Source organism: Chrysemys picta, chromosome 4 (genome assembly GCF_011386835.1).
Source record: "Chrysemys picta bellii isolate R12L10 chromosome 4, ASM1138683v2, whole genome shotgun sequence".
Lineage (NCBI taxonomy): Eukaryota > Metazoa > Chordata > Testudines > Emydidae > Chrysemys > Chrysemys picta.
Genome location: NC_088794.1, coordinates 36,689,180 through 36,705,727, shown reverse-complemented (window position 1 = coordinate 36,705,727; position 16,548 = coordinate 36,689,180). Strand labels below are relative to the sequence as shown.

The 16,548-nt window shown below is 49.7% G+C and overlaps 1 protein-coding gene across 2 annotated transcripts in view; it reads left to right on the top strand.

Moving 5' to 3' along the window:
* DUSP8 (dual specificity phosphatase 8) overlaps positions 1–11,317 on the top strand; it is an 87,630-nt gene extending 76,313 nt beyond the window's left edge. For both annotated transcript variants that reach the window (XM_005307770.4, XM_005307771.4), the window contains 2 exons: positions 1,259–1,382; positions 2,032–11,317. In XM_005307770.4, coding sequence (XP_005307827.1) covers positions 1,259–1,382; positions 2,032–3,160 — 1,253 coding nt within the window. In that variant the 3' untranslated portion in view covers positions 3,161–11,317. The remainder of the gene's footprint in view (positions 1–1,258; positions 1,383–2,031) is intronic.
* Positions 11,318–16,548: the final 5,231 nt, after the last annotated feature.

Here is a 16,548-nt window from a genome sequence, read left to right as displayed (position 1 = left end):
GAGGAGCAGACTCACCCCTGTGGCGCCTCCTGCTGGGCTCTTCAGGGAATTAGCTCTTCCAGCGCCCTGGAGCACCCCCTGCAGGCCAGTGATCTGCCTGTCCTCTGGCCCCCGTGTCCCTCTCTGGGCCCTGGTGCCCTTTTATCTGGGATGCTGCCCCCTGGCAGTACACCCCTCAGTACTAGGGTCTCCCCTCCATGGGGAACCCCCACCCACTATCCCTACCTCACCTCAGAATAAGGCCACTGCCAGTCATCGTCTAGCCCCACATCCTGGGGCAGACTGCAGTATCAGCCTACTCCTCACTGGCAAGGTTGGGTTTGGACCTGCTGCCTTGGCCTTCCCCTGGGCTGCCCTCTGCAATCCCCAGTACCCCTTGGCCTCCTACTAGGCTGCAGCCTGGGGCTTTCCAGGCTGGAGCTCCCCAGCCCTGCTCCACTCAGGTACTCTGTCTCTAGCTCGCTACAGCCAGGTCCTTCTCCCTCTGAAGGCAGAGAAAGACTGTTTGGCCTCTGACTCCCAGCCTTTTTATACAGGCCAGCTGTGGCCTGATTGGGGAAGCGGCCACAGCTGGGCCATGCCCCAATCAGCCTTGTAGCTTTTCCTTTGCCCCAGCCCTGGTCCCTGGCTGTTTTAAGCCCTTCAGGGCAGGAGCGGGGGACCACCCCGCTACACAGCTCCAGTCTTGATTTTGCTGTGGTGGCCCCAGACACTGGGAGCTGGACTCTTCACTCCTTGCCACTATCCCAGCCAACAAAACTCAGGCTCTTCTTCCCCCAACTCCTCTCTTCGTCCAGAGAGCCCTTGTCCCTTCACCCACAGTGAAACATGCACACTCAGCCACTAGGAGAAGCCTTTCCTCCCCTAGAAAACCTGGCACCTCAACCAGCATCAAAGTCATTTGAAAGTGTGACCTTTGCCACAGCTAGCTAGTTGTGCAAATGATAATACTTTGCACTCTTGTAAGAAAGCCTTTTAACTGAGGGTCTCAGTGAGAAACAAAGGCCAGTGTCCTTATGTCCATGTTATACATGGGGAAATGGGGACACCGAGAGGCCCAGAGACTAGCCCAGGGTCACATAACGAGTCACTGGCAAAGCCAGGGGGAAAACCCAGGAGTCCTGCCTCCCACTCCTCTGCGCTGGCCACTAGACATACAGCCTCACAAAGATGTTCCATGGGGACAGAGGATGAAATGACTCTGTCCAACCTCCAGGGGCACCCCTCTGAAAGCTGTTCTTTCTGTACCATGCTGCAGACAAGGCCAAGGTATCCAGCTGCCAAGTGATCGTTCACTGCTTGGCAGGGATCTCCCGATCAGCCACCATTGCCATCGCCTACATCATGAAGACCATGGGCATGTCTTCAGACGACGCCTACAGGTAGGTGCGAGTGGATGAGGGGAATGATGAAGTACGTGAATGTACCCCTGCTCTAGTAAAGGGAAGCAGGCTGGCACAGGCGGAGAGAAGCTGTCAGAAAGGGTTTCAAAGCATTGCTTTGAATGAATTTTCTGAGTGCTAGTGGGTTACACGCTGCTAGGCTAACACTGGGCCCTGGATAGGGTATATACTTTGTGCCCTACCACAGAGCAGTGCCTGTGCACACCCCTCATTGTTGACCCAGTCAAAGGAAATGAAGGGCTCAGCTTCAAGAAGCAAAACCCTTGACGAGGGTGAAATCTGGTGTAGGCTGGCCTAGCAGCAGGTTGGTGCTGCCCTACATTCATGGGAGGCGGAGGGCTGTCCTTCAGGAGCAGTCTTGAAATATCACAATGGACTGCATGCCATGGGAGTGGGGAGCTGCCCATGGGAAAGTAGAGTGAGGTGGTAAATTTCCTAGAGCCTAAACAGTCCTGGCTTTCTCTGCAGACTGCCCTGAGGCATTGTGGATCGCCCATCACCTGTTTCTTTCTGAGCTTTTGGTAGAATGCACTAGCTTCTCCCGCTGAGGAGGCCGGCAGAGCTAAGGTAGCCTAGCTGGTGGGCCAAAGACCAAGTGACGACCCCATCTGTTTGTCTACCCTTGCAGGTTTGTCAAAGACCGACGCCCATCCATATCGCCCAACTTCAACTTCCTGGGCCAGCTCCTGGAGTACGAGAGGAGCCTGAAGCTCCTCAAGGCCTTGAAGGCCCAAGGTGATAGGAATGAGGGGGATGCCCAGCCAGACCCAGCTGAAGTGCCTGAGAGCAACAGGCACCTGAAGCTTTCTACCTCAGAAAAGGCCGAGGACATATCAAAAAGCACAAGCTTGGCGCCCTCCCGCAGTGAGCCAGCAGGAGCTCCCAAAATTGTCTCACCCACAGCACTACAGCAAGGACTCAATGGCCTACACCTGTCCTCGGAGCGCATCCAAGACACCAACCGGCTAAAGCGCTCCTTCTCCCTGGACATCAAATCAGCCTACTCCCCCGGCCTGAGGCAGGACATCCCAGGCCCCGCTGACACCGGGGAAGCCCCCAAGCTTTGCAAGCTGGACAGCCCTTCTGGACCTAACGGCTTGTGCCAGTACTCGCCTGTGCTGGATAGTCCCGACTGGCCCAGTGGGCCGGACTTCCTGCTAGAAGCCAAGGTGAGGCAGAGGCGGAAACATAGGCATCAGGCGGGCTCCCCTGCCCACGGGATGAGCCTCAATTTCAGTGGGGTGTGTGCCATGCACAAAAGCACCAGTGTGGAGGACAATCTCAAGCAGACACTGCGGCTGAGTCTCCCTGGCGTGGGACAGCAGCCCACACAGCCAGCTGCGACACCAAACTCTGCCGGTGGAGGGGGGGTAGGTGCCTGGGGTGTGCATTTGGAATCACCCAGCACCCCGTCGTCGGAGAACCCCTGGTACTTTAGCACAGACTCGGCGGTGGGCAGCGGCAGCGGCGGAGGGAGCGGGGCCTTGTTTGCCAGCGCTGCCTCGTACTCCTCGTTCAGCTGCAGCACCCTGCAGGGCAGCTGCGAGATCAGGTTGAGGGACAAGCAGAGGGTGGAGCAGAGGGACGGGCGGCACAGCTGGCACGAGGATGCTGCCGCGGAGAAGCAGTTCAAGAGGAGGAGCTGCCAGATGGAGTTCGAGGAGACCATGTCAGAGGGCAGGTCCCGGGAAGACCTGGGCAAAATAGGCAAACAGTCTAGCTTTTCGGGCAGCATGGAGATCATTGAGGTGTCCTGACATTCATCCTGGGGCATTGGAGAGTGAGGGGTGGCTATTTAACTGGGAAGAGGCAAGGTGGGGGTGGGGTGGGGACAGTATTTATACCCGTGTGTGTATTTGCAGGTGCACACATGCCAAAATGAAACAAAGGTGAATGAATTCAAAGTCAGGAAACATGACTGTGCATGCTTAGTGCCCCTCCCCCTTGGTCTCTTTTTTTCCCCTCTCCCCCTCCCCACCCTGGCTGCATTCCCTTTGGGGAGGGAGGAGCCTATTAACCCTTTCACCCCTGGATTCTCTGCCCCCCGGGCAGAAAGTGACTCGCTGGGGTGATGGAAGAGCTGATCTTTGACTGAAGTGGGGGAGACGCCCATCACATCTGAGCACCCCAGCTGGGTCATTCTCAGATTAAAATTCTGAGGGGCATTTAATATTTTCTCTGCAAATGTGCAGTCAAAAAGTAGGGGTGTCTTCATTTAGAAGAAAGCGTTATCCTGACCAATGGGAAATGGCAGAGGCTTTGCTCACCCCAGTTCTCCGTCCCTTGTATCAGGGTGGGGGACGGAATGTAGATGGCTCCCTCCCAAGGGTGGGGTGGGGATATTTGCATTGGCTCCTCCCCCTAAGCCTTTTTCTCCTCCTGGTGCACTAAGTATGCTCTGTCTGTGTTTTTTCTGGCTAAGTATCTTAATAATGCTGCACTACCGCAGCCCTATACATATATAAATATATATTATATATAATATAAAAAAAAACCACACAAAGAAAAAGGTAAATGGTTTTACTGCAATTTTTATTGAGCCGTAAATAATATTTCAATGGTTTTGTTTTTAATTTATTGAAGCTGTTCATTCTGGCAATGATTTGCAGACATTGTGGGGCGGTACTTTCAGCTCTATTTTTACTGTCTATGGTATTTAAATCTGAAACACGAGTTTCTAAGCAATATCCGCGGCCTGTGACTCCTTCTGTAGCGCACGTCAGCGACACGGACTCCCCATTCCCTGCGCGCAAAGCAAAAACGGGGCAGGAAAAATCTTTCATGCACTTTTTTAAAAATGGAAAAAAACAAAAACAAAAATATCTTCTTTCAACACAAACTGAGCAGGAAATGCTCTCCTGAAAGCTGCTGCTTTACCTTTTGGTTCCTATTTGATTCTCTCTTGTCTCCATCAAAGCCATAGAATCTTTCCCTCTCCCAGTTGTGGGACAGAAGGGCTGGCATTGGTCTATGGAAACAACAGAGGATTGGATCAGGGATGCCTGGGATGTGGGGAATGAGGGAGCAGAGGAGGCTTTTCATTAAAGGGGCAGCAACCCATACTGGGTTGTATTAGAGAATTTGGGGGTTACTGGGTCCTTTGGGAGAAAAAATTACTCCCTAGATAATGCTCGAGGGGTTCTGTGGGGGCTGAACTCCTATGAGCAACTGCCTTGCCCACTTGCTCAGGGTGCTTCTGGGGAGAAGGTGGGGGCGATAGTGTCCAGGAGAAAAAGGGAACACTTCTCACTCTTGTGCCATGGGTGAGATTGTGATGAAAAGCCCTTGAGGCCCTGCTTTCCCCCTCCCAGTGTTACTCCACATGGCTGTCCAGAGGGGCTGAACCCTGGAGGAAAATACAGGCCTCATCCTTAGGAACAAATGGAGTTATTTATTGTAGTACCAGAATGAAGCCCAGGGGGTCCTGAGAACAGCGACAGGTTTCCCACTGCAAGATAGTTAGTTACCTCTGAGTGCTTAGCATAAAATATTGCTCAGTACTCCAGCACCAGTTGTGTGTGTGTGTGTGTGTGTGAGAGAGAGAGAGAGAGAGAGAGAGAGCATGATCATGGGGCATATCCAGCACTGGGGCTCCAGTGGGCATGCAAGTGACATGGGGCAGAGGGAAAACAGTCCAAAGACACAGGCGAAGCCAATGAAAGACCAAACTGAATGGGCACTTCAGGAAGGAAAAGAGAGAGAGGAAACGCCAGGAAATGCATTGAAAGGCTAAGAACCAAACCCAATATTTGGGATGTTAGTGTGAGGACAAGCCCCTCCCTCCTTACCCCACCCCTATCTCCAAACCCACCCACCCACCTGCAGCAGCATCTTCCCAGGCTCAGGTGTGTTGCTAAGAAAATTGGTTTCACTGTTTTTCTTTTCCTGGGATTTTGCTTTGGAGAGTTTCTGTTAATTGACCTTTTCAGAGTAACTGAAGCGAATGATGGTTCGTTCTTACCCAGCAGAAGGCAGGGTGCCAGCCTCCAAGGGAATCCCTGCCAAAAACCCGTCTCCCTCTGGGAGTTCGGGTGGGTAAAGGGTGAGGATTTCCTAGGGAAGGCCTCCTGCGTGGGATTCTTACCTTGATTTATTTTTTTAGAGGTGGCGTCGGGCCCAGGTGGGACCTTTACAATAACACAGGTGTTGAGGAAGGGCCAGGTCCTGCTGTTACTGAAGCCAAGGGTGCAAGAGGGAGCCCTCAAGGAGGCCAATGAGCACACAGTGCAGAAAGCTTCCATAAGTTAGCAAGCGCGGTCAAGAGAAAAATGACAAAGGGGCGCGAGTAGCTTCTGTTCTGATTCTCAGACACGTTTGGCTGCTTCTCCCCTTTATGAAAGTCCCTGTTTTAAAGGGGAGCAAAGCCCTCACCCCAAAAACTGTGTTTCTCCCACGCAGCGGGATGCTTAGACCTTGCTGCTGAGCCGCTGCTTGGTGTTATGGGCACAGATCTATCTCTGCTGCAAAGCACATTTTGCTCTCTGTAGCTTTCCTCTTTTTAATATCGTGCTGGTTTCCAAGCCAATACCTCAGGGGTTTTTGTTCACATGTGTGTTGTGTGTGATTTTTAGATCCCCCCAGCTTTTTTTTTTCCACCTTCCCTTCTTTTTCTTTTGTGTTTGTTTATTTTCAAATCAAACTACACAAGACAAAAATAATGATCTCAGGTTTAAAACTTAACCACAGACCGAAGCCGTGAGGAGTTGCAATAATAATTATAATGTTCTGGTGGCATCAGATTGTCACTTTCCTTATGATCATTGTCTGTCTCTGCTGATGTGCGCGTGTCCTCGGCGGATGGGAGAGGGGAATCTCCAAGGAGGCTTATGACTGCCATTAGGCTTCTTGATTTTTTTTTTAAAGGGGTTAAGTGAGAAGCATGGAAACCTCAAATAATCCCTTCTGGTACCCCAAAATGTGCTGGAGTTGGTAGTGGGGGAGGGGAAAGTTGGATGATTCAATGCATTTGATTTTCCATGTTGAAGTATTAATAAAATACAAGTTTTGATGATGGTTGGATCCCTCTGCCTAACCCATCCCTCTTTTTCCTACAGCTGTTTTGAAAGGGGGGTAGATACTCATTTCAACTCTCTTAAAAAACACAGTATCCATATTTCCAGTGAGCACCTCAAATCAGCATCAGTGTTGCCGACTACTATGTTTTAGGAGGTAGAAGGAACCCTTTCCATTTCTTTCTTGCATCCCCATCCAGCGTAGAGATATGGTGTGTGGAGACAGTGGGGAGGCGGTGATTCTAAGGGAACTGGTGTATTACATAGCATCCCGGCTAGATCGGGAGGTTTATAACAAAGAAAAGATTTCAAAGGGCTTCTTGAGCTTTTAACCACTGAGACCCCACTAACCACTGTCTGCAATATGACCTGTCTCATGTTTTAACCCTTTTTGGGCTGCCAATCTTCTTCTTTCTCACTCTGTCTGTGCTCCATTTTCAGTGAAATTTGAAAAATTCCAGCCAGCCCTAGAGCTGGTCACAAAAAAGAGAACAAATGTTTGTCTACATTTCCCCCCCCCCCCTTTTTAAATTTCAACATATAAATTCAGAGATTCTCAGCCAAGCCAGGTCAATTGGCTGGTCAGCCCCAGACAGCAAGAGGTTACACTGTGAAATATGCCAGCAGGACAGTGTTTCTATGTTCACATCTTACCTATGTTCCATAAGCCTAGTACAGGATCATGCACCCCAAATGGAGAATCCCCATTTATATCCTTGTTGCATTCCACCTGACCTGAAAGCATATACAGAAGTGTCTCCATAGAGAACACACAGCTTCTTAGACCATTTCAACAGTATCGATCAGCATTCCTAAAGGATACTTGCCTTATGACACAGGGAAGAGCCATCCAGCTGCTTTGCGGCAGTAAATGACTCGCTCTTGTTCTGCAAGTCACACGGACATCTGTTCATGTAGGGTCTGCCCTTGATCTTCTGAGGGTTGGTGCACTAGAACTGGAGTTAGTACAGAGACCTCTTCAGCTGTGAAGTTCATGATAGTTTCCCCTCCATGACATGTGACCCAGCTACACTGCAGTGCAGAGGGAGGAGCTAATGAGGGTGCCTTCAGGTAACCCCTCATTCCCATTCACATATTATTGGTTGAAGCTTGGGAGAAGTATGAGCTACAGCAGTTGCAACAGCACCCCAAAGACACAGTCCCTTGCCTGGATCTCTGCTAGCCTCTGTATTGTAAGGGGTATTTCCCTTCCACCACAGCTGGCATTCCATGACTGCCAGCACCAGCTCAGCCCGGAGTTGCTGTCTCCCATGTTTTAACCCTACAGCGTTAGAGAGAATTAAGAGTTTCCTTTGCCTGTTGCGGTGGGTCTTGCCACCACTGCTAGCATTAGTCCAGCCCCACCCATGGTAGCTATAGTGGAGTTCTAGAGTAGATAAGGCACTGGCATTTTTACCACTATGATCTCAAGACTTGGGTGGACTTGGATGACACAGTGGTACACAGGATCCTACTCTACATTATTACCCCCCAGCACTAATACCATTATTAGAGCTGCAATGGTAGGAAATTTGGGGGTTAAAAATATAGTGTAGATGCAACCTAATGACAGACATGACATGAGATGTGATGGGGCTCAACCCCTTAGTCCTGCATGAAGTCACTGCAGAGTGTGCTCTAGGACACATCCGGGCCATCCTCAGCCTGACATTGCAGTCTCAACCTTTATAAATACGAACAACAAGCAGACAGGGTCAGTGAAGAAGAACGACATGAGCAGCTGCCTGCTCAGAAATAGCAGCAGGGCTCTGAACATCTGCCATCTTGTGGCATTTTAGAGAAACAGCTATTGTGGTGCAGGCAAAAATGGGGGTCTCTAGTTTTTTTGTCCAGTCTCCCTCAAAGAACCGTAGCCTGTCAGCAAAGCCCTTCAGCAGCTCTGTGTCTGCACACACTGAGGTGACACCTACTCTGCTGTCCATTCTGCAACCAAGCCAAAGGTTTTAAGAGCCATGGGGCGTTTATAACCCATCTCATCAGTGTTGTGAATATGCTTGCATTTGCCCTGCCCTTTCTGATGGTCCTTGTGGGAAGAGTTGCTCTCACTTGGAGCATTTTAAAGCTAAAACTCTAGAAAAATGTCCTCTAGGGAAGATTCCTGCACTAGCCTCAAGCGGTAGGACTGATCCAAAGCCATTGGACTCAATAGAAGTCTTGCCATTGTTTTCATTGGGCTTTGGATTAAGCCCTACGTGGCTTAATAGATCTTTTCTGTCTCTTGTATCAAGGTTAGTTACCTTGGAGGATTTTATCTGTTGCAATTGGTCCCCATCCCTTACTGTGTTTCTTTAATGAACTGTCAGCTAGAATCTCTGATCCACAGAGTCATTGGGCCTGATTTTGATCTCACTTGGGCATGGTTCACAGTGATGTATCACTCTTGCCTTTAGTGGAGTTACTTCTGATTTACAGCAGGGTAAGTGAGATCAGACTCTGTCCCATTGATTTAAATTGAAGCAGGATTGTCCCTAAGGAGAGTAAATGAGCCCCCCTATTGGACAATCGGATGAATTTATAAAGCATCTGATTGGTGCCCTGCTGATTAGAACATCCAATCATTTCCTGCAATAGCTGCATTGCTTGGAGTGCAGGTGCGAATTGGTAGATTTTCAGCCTTCTTAAGGGCAGCCAGTAAAGCTACCCAGATGGCCCTCCTCTAGAATGCCCCTTATCTTCTAGCTTCTAAAGGAGTGCAAGGCTGAGTCACACTCAGTCAGGCATAACTGGCTAACTCCCTGACACCCTGCAGCATCCCCATTTCTTTTGTCGCTTCAGAGGACTGGCAAGGGGAGGGATCCTGGGAGGAAAGGAGTCGGCAACACTGAAGCCCAAAGGTATTTTCCTAGCTTGTGCTGTGTTCCCAATCTCTCGTCTCTGTGTTTGTTTCTTTTTCTGGCCATGCATCCCTGTCATGTCTCTGTTATAGAAAGCCTACACCCAAAAGAAACCCCTTCTGCCTTCCCTCTTAAACTACCAATAATAAGCTATCAGTGTTGTAATTGCAATCTATGAATTATAGATTTAAGTATTTATTAATTATTATTATTATTATTACTATTATGTAATTTTTTCTTCTTAATCTTTGTATGTTGCTCTTTGGTTCTCTGTTGTGAATAAGTGCAGACCCCCAGCCACCTCTCCATTCCCCACCTGCCTCAACCCTGTACCTGCCCCACCAGTCTGGGGCTGGCTGCACTATACTGTGCCAGGCCTAGCTCATTAGCTGTCCTGGAGAAGGCACACACATGGGTAGGCCCGTGTGAGTGGATTTGAAAGGGTGAAACCTCCAGAGATTCTGAAACCAACAAAGCCCAGGGCAATGCCTTTCTTTCCCCCACACTCACACCCACACGCCTTGGAGTCTACTCAAGTTTGTAGGGAGCAGGAATGGAGAATTCAAAGGCACAAGCTTAAAACTAAAGGAAAATTGACCAGGTTTCCAGGAAACAGTCAATGCACACATGCTCTCAGGGTTCCCCAATCTGGTGGCTGAATCCAGGAAGTTCATCTTTACCAGGAATGGTTTAATGGCCTGGCATCACCAGCTATTTTGGCAGCATTCTCCTCGCTGCCCAAAGCCACCGCACCTTACTTTGGGGAGCAATCCTGGGCTTTCTTGGGTTCAGTTTCCCAGCCACCTGATGATCGTTCTTTGTCCAAGGAGCCACACCTTCTGGGGAATGAGGATGTTCATTTTTAGAGCAGCAGAGCTCCAGGCTGCCCAGAAGGGGCTTAGTGGAAGACCAGCCCATGGGGAAAGAGAGATCTGATCAGACTGGCCTCTAATAATGATAGGGATGCAAGAAGAGAGGGGGAACAGCCCCATAAGTGCATTCATTGCTGGCAGAAATAACTATGGTTTTCCAGCATTAAGAATTCATAGGAAGCAGAGTTAAGATTTCTGAGTAACTGTGGTGGCCAGAACCTGGCACTTGCTTCTTGTACCCATAGACTGGACTCGTCCTGAAGCCTACAAGTACCCAGTCAACTGGGTGAGGAGGAGGGCTGGGAGAAAGTATCAGTGCAATAGGAAGGGAATCCTCTCTGTGCCACAGTATCAAATATTATCTCTTTGACTAGCCAGCCCAGTTAGAAGTCATTTTTAAATCAAGGGGATTAATGTTGCCCTTCTAAGAGCAGCCATGCAATGGCCTATCATCTCTAACATGAGTGTGGTTTATTATAGATAGGAGTCGTCTTTTCCTTGTGCTGTGTTGAATTTATTTTGTCATTCAAAATCCATTCTAGAGAAGCAGAGAAATCCAGTTCAGGCTTTATCCTCTTCTCAGGAGCCATATGTAGAATCCATTCCAGCTCTTCTAGAAATCCAGTTTGGGCTCCATTCTTCCTCTCTCAAGTACATTTCCAGGCAGAGATGGCTAGGGGGTTAAATGGGGCAGGGCAGATGGAGGATCACCTGTTTTGCAGACAATGCTGTGGATTTGGGGCCTGAGGGGCTGAGCACTCCTAGCCCCCATGAATGTTGCTCAGGAGGTGTGCAATACCAGACAGGAGAGCCCCAGACCTTTCATTAGCAAACGCACAGCGTCCCTCAGCAGAGAGATTGGGTCCAGAACGGACAGGGGCACTTGGAATGCATTCTAAGCGCTAGCTGGGGAGACAGTATCTTGCAACCAGCCCGCTGTGTTCCATTCCCTTCTCAGTTAGTCACTGAAACCAAACGCATCTCCTGCCTGTTACACCAATGCTGAAGTCGGATGGCGCCTGGCAGGACGGAGAGACAAGCTCTGCCCTGTCCTGTCTTTATTTATTTATTACCGGAGGCTGTAAACAGCAGTGCTTTTTTTTACCCTCTTTCTTTTCCTTTCTTTTGTACTTTGGAACAACGTGTTGTAATAAATGCCCACATAGATGTTTTAACAGCCGGTGTTGGCTTTGTTCTTTTGATGGTGAGACCATCGTGCTGGGGGTGCCATGGGATCCTATCCTGAACAGTCACTCTTGGGAGAGCGGGCTCAACTCATGGCTGTTGCACATGGAAATGGGTTGGGTGGGATCCATCAGCACTGGTAAGCCCTGCTGGAGATCTGTCCACCTACAGTCCACTGGCTGGAATCTCAAACTAGAGAAATTCAAACTGGTGATCGGGGCACGTTTTTAACAGTGAGGGTGATTCGCCATTGGAACAACTTACCAAGGAATGTGGTTTATTCTTTATCACCTGACATCTTTGCTTCGATGCAGCAATTACTGAGTGAGGGTCTATGGCCTGTGCTATGCAGGAGGTCAAACTAGACCATAAAGGTCCCTTCTGGCCTTAAAATGCATGATCTGGGCATGCCCATACGCCGTCAACGCCCACCCACAGAATGTGAAAAGCTGGCCAGTCTCTGCTTCGGACTGGACCCGTGGAGGGGTGGGGGTGTCCCTGGTCATGACTGAGGCAGAACACACTACACTCCCAATGGCCACAAGAATACAGGAGGGTCAGTGGTATCTGTTTACATTTTTGTAATGCAACCCAACTATGCCCCATCCAAATGAGAGGGGGAGGAATTGTTATCTAACACTCCCACCTTCCTCTTGATCTAGCACTGCCTGATATTGTATCAGCCTGCCCTGGTCATTGTGAGCACAAATTAGTTGGTGTTTGCAAAGTAATTCAGTAATTGCTAAGTATGATAGTTATAGCTTAGACGCCCACATAGATCCAGCCAGGACTGACACAATACTGAGTCAGCCTGGAACTTATCCCTTCGCTAGCTGAATACCTGTCCTCACTTCATTTCAAACCCCTGGGATGTGTAGATCAGTGACCAGTTCTGAAGAACTTTATTAAACTGAAACACAATCCCTCCATTCTCAGCAGCCTTACTATGGGGGAGAGGGCATGAGTGGGCACTGTATCAATCAGGCTCCAGCAAACTAAAGCGCTAATTGACTTTAACACACTTAATAACACTTAGTAACATCTGGAGCCACCACCCATTGCCAAGTGGTAACTGCAGGCACAGCTAAATCTTGATGTCTTGTACAAATCAAACCTTGTCAAACCAGGAGAGCATTAATCCTGATGCAGTCCCGCAGTCCTCAGGCAGATTACCTGGAATGGCTACCACCAGTTAATCGTTCTGGAGCAACAGTGGGATCCCCCACCCTTGTACTTTGCAATGACTGGACCTAGGTAGGATACTTGTTCCATTCTCTGGGCAGTTAGAGGACAGACCTAGAGTGGTAGGGGATTTTGACAACATAGCCGGCTCAGAAGCAGCGAGCAAAACTTTGCCCCACTGCTTGGCTAACTTCACCAGTTATACCTTCAGAGGGGCCAGAGGCATTCTTTCTCCCATGCAGCAATGTCCAGCCCATGGCCAAGGAAGGCGGGAGTTTTTTAGGCAAGGGCAGGAGATCTCTCTCTCTCTCTCTCTCTCACACGCACACATGTTTCCAAGCGAGGGAGCTCCAGATAGCTCCTCCAGAGAGGAGCCCCCCCCAAGTGCAACGTGACTAAGAGCGGATGTGACTCAGGGAGCACAAAGGAGAAGTGCTCCAAGCCCTTATTCATGCCATGTGTCCTGTATGAGTATTCACCCGGCAGTGGCGAGCATGTACCTATTACATCAGTGGTCTGGTAGAGCTGGGAGGAGACTCACAGGCACCACAGAGGGGAGTGTGTCAGATCTAGACGGCAGTGCATTGGTAGAGCCATGTGGGACATTGCACTGTGCTTGCTTACAAGATCTCTGGCCTTATCCGGTGCTGTGAGCATCTTGCTTTCATGACCACTAACCTCTTCTAATGCAGGCATGTGCACACGGGCATTTCCCTTGTGCCTTGCAGACTTCACCTTCACCTGGGAGGCTCCCTGCCACTGCATACACAACACCTGCCATCATGCCCAGTAATCCCTGTGTGTTTGGGATCCCATGTGGCTGCATCACACAAGGTCTGTGACAAAAGGCAGGGTTTCACTCCAGCTTTGCTCAGCGGGCTGCCAAAGGAGAGGGCTGATCTCCATAGGCTTGGGGAGAACTCGATAATTTAGGGATGGTTGTGTCCATCAGTGTAAGACCCACACACCACCTCAGGTGAGAATCAAGCTGTGCCCTTTTGCTCAGAAGGCAGCAGCTCCATCAGCTGCACGGCAGGGGCATCTGGCCCTGGCTGAGCCAGTGGCTGCGGTGTAAGCTGGTCAGTTGGAAGTTTCTCTCCCTTGTATCACAGGTACTGACAGTCTGTCAGGCAGCCACAGAGCCTGGCACTATGGAAGAGTTGGTAGCCTTCCCCTCTCACCTATAGCTACCCTTTGCTGCAGGGTATGTACCATAAATGCGAGGTACCTGCACTCGTTGAACGGGGGAAATGAGCAGTCCCCACATGATATCATGCCTGGTAAACATCTGTCCTTCCCAGGGTCTACCCCTGTATTATTAGTAATACCTAACACAGGCACTAATGGCACCATTGAGGGTCTCTGCTACCTGAGCTCCTTGGCTCTAAGGCTAAAGAACTGGTTTCACGCCCTGAGGCAACGTACCAGGGATCAACCAGAAAGTCAGAACTAACCAGGCCTATTGCATCCATGCTGGAAATGCCTCTGCTCCGGAGAGAGATGGCAGAGATAAGTGCAAGGCCTGGCATGGAAGCACATGTAACAAACGGATGCAGACTGCAGTCCGTGGAGGCTGGCAGTGTAACTCCTAAGACTAGTGCCCTGGCGTGGACATGCTACTGTGCTCGAGACTGGGAGTGTAACTGGAGCATGGCTTCCGCAGTAGGACGGCCCCAGCTCCATCTATAACTAGGAAAGGGAAAGCATTTCTTTTCTGCTAATACTGTTGAAGCAAATCAGCTCTCAGTTTAACCGTCTGACTTGTGTGGCCACGGCAATAGGAGTGTGCTTATGTACATGTGGTTATCATGTCTTTGGGTGCATGGGCACACATGGCAAAATGTGTCTCCTTGTGTGCATGCTGGGGGTGCATGTGAATACATGTGGTGTTATGTGTGCACTGCTCAGGATGTATATGCATGCACGCATGTTGGCCCACATGCCCTTGTGGGGCAGGGGACGGGAAAGGTTGGATGTGTATGTGCATCCTGACATGTCCGGGATTGTCCTGTCACCTTTGCCCTAGTCCCAAGGCAGGGTGCTACTACACCCCTGTCTTGCCTGTCACATTCCATTTGGCCGCAAACGCTACTGCCCGCGAAACACAGGAACGGCCTTTTTCCAGCTCTCCGGCTTTTATTGACTCAGACAGGCTGCCAAGCCTATAAATAAATGTTCTAGTGCTAAATATAGCAGCCATTGAAATAGGCTGCAGCCCATTTATTTAGCTTGTGGCCTCTTTGAAAGCTCGCCAGCCAGGATTAATTCTACCTTAGCTTTGTCCCACACCATGCTGTGGCCACCCATGGAGGGTGAAAGATTGAGTCAATGCAGGGAGAGAGGGAAACCAAAAGTAGCGCACATTTCTGAGGGGTTGAGCAAAAAAGCCTCTGCCAGGCATTCCCTTCCAGAGCCTCCTGGGCCCATATATGTCAGGGATAATATTGTCAGGCTTGGGGTAGCCTCTGAGTGGAGGGGGGGTAATATGGGGAGATGCCTTGGGACTCCTGCTCCTGGGGAGATGGGATCCCTTGGGTAGGAAAAAGTGGTTTGACAGCTGGGGTCTCTTAGGAGAATCTGTGTGGTATATTCCACTCTCCCAGTGGGAGGAGAGGTTAGCAGAGTAGCACACGCTCCATTCTGCTTGTGCGTACCGAGCTGATGGCTGCCCTGCAGATAAAGGGCTCAGGACTAATGGCAGGAAGCTAAACTCCACTTCTGTAATGGAATCTGAAGTCTCATTCCAGCACTCATAATGTACCGTAATGCTGCTTGACATGCCACGCACTTGTCCCCTCCCTGCCGGAGACAGTGGACCTCACAGTTCCCAGTTTGGTTGTTAGCCATTAACCTTGGGTTGAGGGGGAGAAGGAGCCTGGGCTTCCGTGGAAATGCCTGACCTCCTCCTTGACTGGCCACATTTACCTGGCATAAAAGAGTGCCTCCTTCCCCACATCAGAAAGCCATGACTCGCTACAGACCTCAGTGGAACTGCTGCTAGTTTTTCCATGTGAAACCCATTGCTACAAGGTACCATTGAGGCCAAGAGCTTAACAGGACTGGGAGAATAATCAGACATGTTATATGGATCCCAAGAACAGCTACAGTTACAACAATAAGGGTTTTAAAATAGCAGGGATTTGGAAGGGATATGAACCCTCAGGGCATAAGCCAAACTCTAGTTACTGGGGGGTTAGGAGGAAGCTATCCCTGGGGGTTGGTTAGGTTGTAACTGCTGAGTGCAGAGTTTATTGCACCTTCCTCTGATATCTCTGGGTACTGGCCACTGTTGAAGACCAGTTATGGAACTGGATGGACCACGGGGCTGATCCAGGTTGGTGAGTCCTATGTTCTTAATACGATCTTCTCATGCTTTCTGAGGACCACCATGAGACAATTATAAATCAAGGAAATCACCCTTAATGAAGAAGCCAAGCAGTCCTCTTTAACCTGGAAAAGAGAGTGATATTTCCCCCAACAGAGCACTGGACATCTGCAAGGCATTGTGCAAAGATTAATGAAGCGATGACATTCCATTTTCTGCAGTATAAGGGGATTTAACCCATTTCCAGGATGCCATGTAACCCATGGTGTGGAGGGGCCAAATTCATCTTTGGTGTCATTGGTTGTATAAGAGATACACGGTGAGGGAAATATTCTCCTCTCATTTGCTGCTCCATTTAAGTGCAGGAAGAATTGGCACTTGGGAGCCACATTTCCCTTTGTTACACCTGTGCCACTGCACTGAAGTGACTGAGGTGTAACTGAGAGGAGCCTCAGGCCCTGAATTTCAGCTGGTCAGGACACAGTTGTAACTGGTTAAGGAATGGAACTTACCAACTCGGGAGAGAAGCAGTGTGTCCCAGTGAATAGGGCAGTGGATGCAGGTGACCTGGGTTCTATTGCCGGCTCTGCCACTGACCTGTTGGTGATCTCAGGCAAGTCACGTCCCCTCGCTGTGACTCAGTTTACCCATTGTCTATCTTGTCTATTTAGACTGTAAGATTTTCAGGGCCAGGATTATCTTCTACTGCATGTG